This window comes from Chiloscyllium plagiosum, unplaced genomic scaffold (genome assembly GCF_004010195.1).
Source record: "Chiloscyllium plagiosum isolate BGI_BamShark_2017 unplaced genomic scaffold, ASM401019v2 scaf_6850, whole genome shotgun sequence".
Classification (NCBI taxonomy): domain Eukaryota; kingdom Metazoa; phylum Chordata; class Chondrichthyes; order Orectolobiformes; family Hemiscylliidae; genus Chiloscyllium; species Chiloscyllium plagiosum.
The window spans coordinates 46,203-54,152 of NW_025214942.1; the positions used below are offsets into that span (position 1 = coordinate 46,203).

Here is a 7,950-nt window from a genome sequence, read left to right on the forward strand (position 1 = left end):
AATCCCTCATTTACCTTGCCGAGCCTAGGATGCACTGAAGGGCACTGCATGCCATCGCTGCTGTCCCATTTCACGTGACCCTTTGCAATCTCCTGAGAAGTAAACAGAATTGAATTGTCGAAGCTTCAGGCTTCCTGCAATTTTATTTTATTTTAGGTGGTTGTCAGATGGTTAGACTGTAGTCCGTGTGACTTTCCTAAATCTGATATTGCCGCAGCTCCAGTTATGCAACAGCGTCTGCGGTCGGACCCTATACCATCACTGTTAAACAGACAGACCAAGATTTATATATAGATACAAGATTTCGAAGGTTGAGTGTTAGTCAGTCACTTGGTGTTTATTAACCGCTGTCTTTACTGGTACAGTTCATAACACGTGGTGGCAGCATCCATCCGAACCCAGCGCTGTGTTGACCCCTCTAGCCGAGAGATAGGACGCTGAGCTGTTCGCTCGAATCCGGCCAGCGCTGAGTGTTGTGTGTGTGTGTGTGAAAGACTGGGTTCCGCGCACCATGCACGGCCCTCAGGGTTAGTGCAGTTTAATGCAGAGATGAACAGGCAGGGCAGAATGATTCGGGCGGACGCGTGGTGCACCATAGTACAAGTGTGGCTGTTAAATGGGGTGGGGGGGCGGAAGGTGGTGGTTTCTTGGGTGTAAGAGAGGGAGGGGGTGCGGGCATGGATCTGAAATTCAGATAAGGACAGAACTGGAACAGGTAATTTCAGATTGATTAATCTTCCGCGAGGAAGGAATGGTTAGTCTGAGGATGCGAGCAGAAGACAAGGGGTAACAGTAAATTTGTAATTTGCCATTCTTGTATTTGACCTGGTGAGGGCAAGAGTTTGCACAGACTGTCCGTCTCTCTCTCTCTCCACTCAAAAAAAAGATATTCAACTCAAAAAAGGATTTGTGTTGGTGTCACTAAGTCCCTGAGAGCAGGATGTGCTTTTTGAGATCAGGATCATAACGATTGCCAGAGGACAATGCAATCCTTCCCGAGCAACCTCGGACTGAATGGGAGCAGGTCCAGCGCACAATAGCCTGACACCTCTTCCTATTGTATGTCCGGGCAGATAGGAAAGGGGAGGGGAAAACGGGGGGGGGGGGGGGGGGGGGGGGGGGGGGGGAAGAAGGGAGGAGGCTGTCAGTGGTGGAGTCCCTTACACTCCAGAGAAAAAAAAGTGATGGTTACACTGAGATCAGATGAAACATCTAAGAGGCAATTACAGCATTTCTTCAAACTACTTGGCTGTCTCTGATCTAACCAAAGTAATGGCAATAATTGGGTCATTAAAATGATGCACTACTGGTTCTCAAAACAGGGCAAAATGATAAACAGGATTGTAACTCAAGTTGCCAGAAATCAAATCTCTAACAGACTTTAATATTTAATATAAAATTCACTTTTAAATGTGAAGGCCAATGTACCAGATATTAGCAACTGTCAGACTATAAGTTACTGATTTAGTTTCCTGATGATCAAATGGTCAGAACCACATGACTTTAAAGCAGGCAGTAATAGTTCATCTGGTTTTCAGCTGCATTATGTTTGCTGTAAATACACAACTCTTGGTGCCCTTTTCTGGCTTTAGATTTAGCATGACGTTAAATGCAGATTTTTTTAGTGGTTTAAGAAAACTTACATACAAAAAAACAGCCAATGGTAGCAGGTTGTGGCGAAACCCACAGATGGCCCCCTGGAGGTAGTCAATAAAGCCACTGTCCAGTTTGCAGTCTTCTGTTGTTTTCACAAATGAACACCACTGGGATCCATTCAGCTGCAGCACACTATGACACTAGAAAATGAGAAAAGAAAGAAGAAACGAGTTGCTTGGCTCACATTCAGTTTACAATATAACAAAACCCATTCCAGTATTTGTTTTCCCCCATAGTAATCTTTCAGGTCTCGGAATCCTGTTAGTGTCCATAAGCAATTAGATGTTAGTCTTAATGTTAATGGCCAAGGTGGGAAAGCAGATTTCAGTTAAGATTTTTGCAAGTTATAATAGATCAATGGCAAAAAAAAGGTAGTTTTAAAATGTTGCCAATAAATCTTATTAGGTCTAACAGCAACTGTGGAGAGAAAGCAGAGTTAATGTTTTGACCCCTGGATCAAAAACACATTCTGCTTTCACTCCACAGATGCTGTCAGCCCAGCAGAGTCTCTCCAGCAACTTCTGCTTGTGTTTCAGACTTCCAGCATCCGCAGTTCTTTAAGAAAATGTTGCTGGTGTGTTTCAGCCACTAAAGAAGAAGTCAGCTCCATCTTAAGTAGCAATCACTACTGATTCAGCCTATACAACTTCTGGAAAATAGCCAACTAACATTTGATCAACTTATTTAAAACTGACTTTTGATTACAAACATTTCGAAACAGGACTTTAGAGCGAGAAGCAGAGTAATGACAATATACAGCTTTAGAGTTCTGCCAGGAGCAACTAGTCACTTCCAGTTTAAACAGCACACCCATCAGTTGCTTTAAGCACTTGACTTTTGCAAGGTTCTCCATTACTTGGATGGTCTCCAGTTTCTACACTAATTCCACCATGGCTGGTCATTGCTTCATTAAGTGGAAATTGTATAGTTCTCATTAAAAGAAGTTCAATAAATATTATAATAATCTACCACAAAAGCAGGCAGGGTACATTTGGAAGAGATTACCCCTCCCATAACTCACTTTCCAGTTGATGGTTCAGTGTCATTCTCTACACTTGCCTGAAAGCGTAGATTACCTTTCCTTCAATCTCTACCCTTCATGTCATAACTGACTCTGCCTTCAATATCTTCATTTCTGGGGATTGTCAAACAACCATATATTCAATAGAAGCTTAGTGCTTCCCACATCTTCCTTCATTGCACTCCTCAACCCTTACTTTCTGTTGAGAAAATCTGACAAATGTTTACCATACTAGTATTTAAGATCAATCACTTTGTTTAAAAAAAAAAAGATTGCTCACACCATGCTTGCTCCATTTCCAATGGAACGTCTCATCTGCTGTCTGCAGATGGATAATAGCATTCTCCTCATCCTCACCTCCCACAATCTTTTATTTGATCGCTCAACCAACACCATTTCCAAATGGACTTCTCATTTCAGCAATCCAAATAAACAGTTCTGTGAACATAGCACTTTTTCATGCAACTGCAGAAAATATATCACTTGTAACCTCATTTGTCAACTTAAACACATTCTAGATGAAAGGATACTTAACTAGACAGGAAAGCAGATTATTAGGAGCGGTGATAGATTGAGAAAAGGGGAGGTACACCATTTGCTGAAAGCAAGCATACAGATGCAACAGCAAATGCTATGTTGGCCTTCATAGCGAAAGGATTTGAAGTGCAGGAACAGGGATGTTATGCTGCAACTGTACAGGGCCTTAATGAAATCATATCTGGGAGTATCATGCAGAGTTTAGTTTTCTGATGACAGATGTTCAGGTTGAGATAGTACAACAATCCTGAAGGGCTTATGCCCGAAACGTCGATTCTCCTGCTCCTCGGATGATGCCTGGCCTGCTGTGTTTTTCCAGCACCACATTTTTCAACTCTGGTACTCCAGCATCTGCAGTCCTCACTTTCTCATAGTACAACAATCAATCATTTACCAGAAAGATTCATGGTATGGCAGGGCTGGTTTTTTTTGAAAAAAGAATGAACAGCTTGGTTAAGATTATATTCACTGGAGTTGTGGGGGGTGTGGAAAAGGAGGGTGAAAGTATGTGGTTGGAGAGAATCAGAAACCTATGAAATTCGCAGCAAGGTAAACACAGGAAGAATATTCCTGATGACCATGGAGTCTAGAACTGGGAGAGGGGGGGGTAGGTCATTTTATAACAAATGGGGAGACATTTCATTTCTTCTCCCAGCTGAATGCGGAAGCTGTTAAAAGTCAAAATAATGACTATTCAAAAGTTAAACATAATCCTTTGAGCGTTTTAGCACAGAGAACGTGAGAACAGGGTACTGAGTTGAACAATCAGCCACAATTATTAAATAGCAGAACCTAATAGTTACATGTTTCATTGCCTAAGCTGGTTATTTTGATGTTTCACTTTGGTCTGATGCAGAGATCCTACGGCTGGCCTCTTACATTGTTCCAAAGACTAAAGTTAAACTCGAGGAACCACAATCCTTTAATCGGTGAGGTACTTCACAAACTTCCAGACTCCCTGTAACCCCGGTCTTGATACTCTTTTGCTCTGGGCAATAGCTGTTCATCATTTGCCATTCTCACATCCTCAACTCTGGGCTCTTTTCTCATCTCAGTACTGCTCCCTTAGCCAGCAACTAGTCATGTAATCTCCCATCTTCTATCCAATCACTTCTACTTTTTGTAAAAAGAAAATTCACACTTCCCCACCCCTTCCACTTCCACTTAAAATTTCTAATTCTCTTGTTATTCTAAAAAGGGGACAGAGTAACAAGTTAACTTTCCTTCTATTGCCCAGCATTTTAGTATTGGTTGTATTTTCCATTCATGCTTTAATTCACATGATTTTTATCTACATCCTGCTTGGATGATGTCAAAAGATTCATTCCTAAAAGTGATAGGACAAACATCTAGTGGCAAGGCCATTAAAACAATTATTGTCACTTTTTTAAAAAAGTGACATTAAGGGCAAGTACTTGCAGTGTTCTACTAAGGTTGGAGGTTTTTAAAACCTTAAACTGTCAGTCTTAGCTCAGTAATAACTTTCTCATCCAAGTCCGAACATTTTGTTTCATGTTCCACTCCAAAAGCAATATGTACATAATCCAGATGGCAATTAGGGCAACACTATTAAACAGCATTTTGGCCAAATAGGAGCAAGTCTAATTGTTTTATTCCTTCAAGAACAGTGTTGCTTCAGGAGCAGAATATGCTAATAAGCCAAGGACTAGCTTGAAACCACATGACCGACTGCTACATGCAGGCTATTTGTGGCTGCACTTCCTGCTTTACATGAGTGGTCATACATTTCAATTATGAAAGTACTTTGGCTCAGAACCCCTACAGCTTGGAAAGAGGCCATTCAGCTCACTGAATCTGGTACGACCCTCTGAAAAGAATCCCACCTGGATCCATCCCCACACAATGTTTTAAAAAACCCATGGCTAATCCACAGCCTACACATCCCTAGACACTAGAGCAATACATGGCCAATCCTCTTAGCCTGCCCACCTCTGTGCAGGCAGGAAGAATCGCATGCAGGGGAAAATGACGACTGTGCAAACTCCATACAAGACTGGAATCAAACCCAAGTCCCTGGTGCTGTGAAGAGGCAGTGCTAATCACCGTGCCACCATGTCAGCCTAAAAATGTTAATGATGTGGAAGTGCCAGTGTTGGATTGGGGTGGACAAAGTTTAAAAAAAAAATCACAACACCAGGTTATAGCCCAACAGGTTTTTGAAAGTACAAGCTTTCAGGGTGCTGCTAGCTACCTGAAAGAGCAGCACTCAGATTGTACTTTCAAATAAACCTGTTGGACTATAACCTGATGTTGTGTGACTTTTAACTAAAACACTTAAAGTCATCCTGAAGGTTACAAAAGTTGTATAACTGAACACCTTTAGCACTCAGCAATCTGGGGCTCAAAAAAATTGCTACCCTTTAATGAGGATGGGGAGAACCAAGACATGATTAAAATGTAGTATTCTTACCTAAAACTGAAATCAGTCAACTTAGAATAAATTATTATTCATTTGCTTATTGAATATAAAAAGCAAAATCAATTTATATTCAATAAACTATATTATAATGTGAACATTAGATTAAGCTGGAGCAAAAAAAAAACATGCAAGTTAGGAAACAAAGTTTAAAAGTCTGACGAGCCACCATCTAAATAACGCAAGTTTGCTTTCACTAATTCTTTGGCAGTGGCCCAAGTACTGAACTTTTTAAACCTAGGTTTAATTGCAGGTATTATGCCATTACTGCAAAATGCCTCAAACCAGTTCTGGACTGGTTGAAAATAAAAATTTAACCAAATTATTTCTGCACCAAGTCAGAAACCATACTACTTCTTCCAGTCACATTCCCATGAGGACAACATATAGATGTCAAGCCAAGGATCTATTTTACAGGGAGTGGGGGTGGGGAAGGAGGAAAGAGAGAAGGGAAGCCAAGGGAAAAGTGGAAATCAGAAGTCAGATTTGTACAGCACAGAAACAGACCCTCTGATCCAACTCATCCATGCCGACCAGATATTCTAAGATTAATCCAGTCCCGTCTCCCACTAATCCTTCATATTCATGTACCCATCCAGATGCCTTCTAATGTTGTAACCCACTTCCACCAGCAGCTCATTTCACACATGCACCACCCTCAGAGGAGTTACCCCTTAGGTCCCTTTTAAATATATGCCTTCTAGTTTTGGACACCCCCACCCCAGGGTAAACACTTTTGGTATCTATTTACCTTACCCCTCATGATTTTATAAAAAGGTCACCCCTCAGCCTGCAACACTCCAGGAAAATTAGCCCCAGCATATTCAGCCTCTTTATCGCTCAAACCCCAGCAACATCCTTGTTAATTTTTTTTTTTTAAAAAACCCTTTCAAGTTTCAGAACATCTTGCCTATAGCAGAGAGACCAAAACTGCACGCAGTATTCCAAAAGAGGCCTAACCAAATATCCTGCACAGCCCCAACATCACCTGCCAATTCCTTTACTCAATGCACTGACCAGTGCAAGATATACCAAACACCTTCACCATCCTGTCTACATGCGACTTCACTTTCAAGGAAGTACGAACAGACACTCCAAGTTTATTTGCTCAGCAACACTCCAAGAATTTTTTAAAAAATACCACGGGAGATGCTTGGCCAAGATCGAAACAAGGGATCAGTGGTTTCCTGGACTTGGCAAACTGCATGCATTGCACTAACCACAACGGAAGTCCTGAGCAACTTGAATTAGGTTCACTTCAGCAGCAATTGTGACAAAAAAGCTAATTAGAGATATCCATACATCATAAAAATACCCTACTTAGTTGCAGTAAACTTAAGCACAAAAAGCTCTTTTCTGTATGTTCAGAGTCAAAAAAGTACGGTTCCTTCAACATGTAGCTTCACATTCTGTATATTGCATTAGGTTTTCTGTATTATATGTTACAAAGTACCTCCACAACAGCACTGGTCCCTCCTATAAGCAGCAGATTAAATGCACTTTCACTGCCGTTAAGAGCGCTCTTGGAAGAGCGAGGTTCACTTTTTCCTACAGCGGTTCCAACACGATATGATTCAGCCGTCATCTGGGGCGCAGCTACAATACACGCGATAGCCCAGAACAAGAGGGAGCAACAAGCCACGGCCGCATTGCCGCCTGTCATTACTGGAGGTCGATATCTAGAGAAGGGTTAAAAATAACTCGAATTCAGGTAGAGAACGAAGCCACAAAATACAATCCCGGCGTCCACACTCTGGTTCAAATCTCAGGTGAGCACACCAGGAAGCATATACGCTGCTACTAAAAGTCCTGGGGAAATCCACCTCATAACATTACTCCATAAACAAGCTGATACGCATTTCAAAATCAGAACCACTTCCCATTCCTAATGCATTTGCAAAACGTGTAAATCTAATCGTCCTCCTTATGAAAAACGCCGACAAGAGGGCTCAGCGAAATAGGCTTGTACCTCATACCAAACTGACCGCCTCTCTGCTACCAGCTCAGCTCCAAACTACATCATCGCTTCTGCTCCCTCCCCCTATTTAAAGACGCCGTGCACATTATCATACCCAACTCGGGGCAGGGACCGGTTCAATCTCTCTTATCTATGTTTACAGCCGTGCTAAACATGGAGAAAAATACATATACACATTAAGGTGTCATTTTATCAACTTGCAATCACTGAACAGACTCAGACTTAGAGGTAGTCTGCCAAGTTAATTCCCAATTCACTGGATTTTCTTGTTACTTTGGGGGCAATGAAAACACATGCTTCAGACATCACGTTCAAAATATA

At 41.6% G+C, this 7,950-nt stretch overlaps 1 protein-coding gene across 1 annotated transcript in view; it reads right to left on the reverse strand.

Moving 5' to 3' along the window:
* The window catches only part of LOC122548093 (mitochondrial sodium/calcium exchanger protein-like), a gene marked incomplete at its 3' end in the record, with an annotated part of 16,499 nt that extends 8,816 nt beyond the window's left edge, over positions 1–7,683 (reverse strand). The window contains exons 1-3 of the mRNA XM_043686653.1: positions 7,621–7,683; positions 7,105–7,330; positions 1,648–1,796 (exon numbers count right to left, since the gene is read on the reverse strand). Coding sequence (XP_043542588.1) covers positions 1,648–1,796; positions 7,105–7,330; positions 7,621–7,625 — 380 coding nt within the window. The remainder of the gene's footprint in view (positions 1–1,647; positions 1,797–7,104; positions 7,331–7,620) is intronic.
* Between the last annotated feature and the right edge of the window lie 267 nt (positions 7,684–7,950).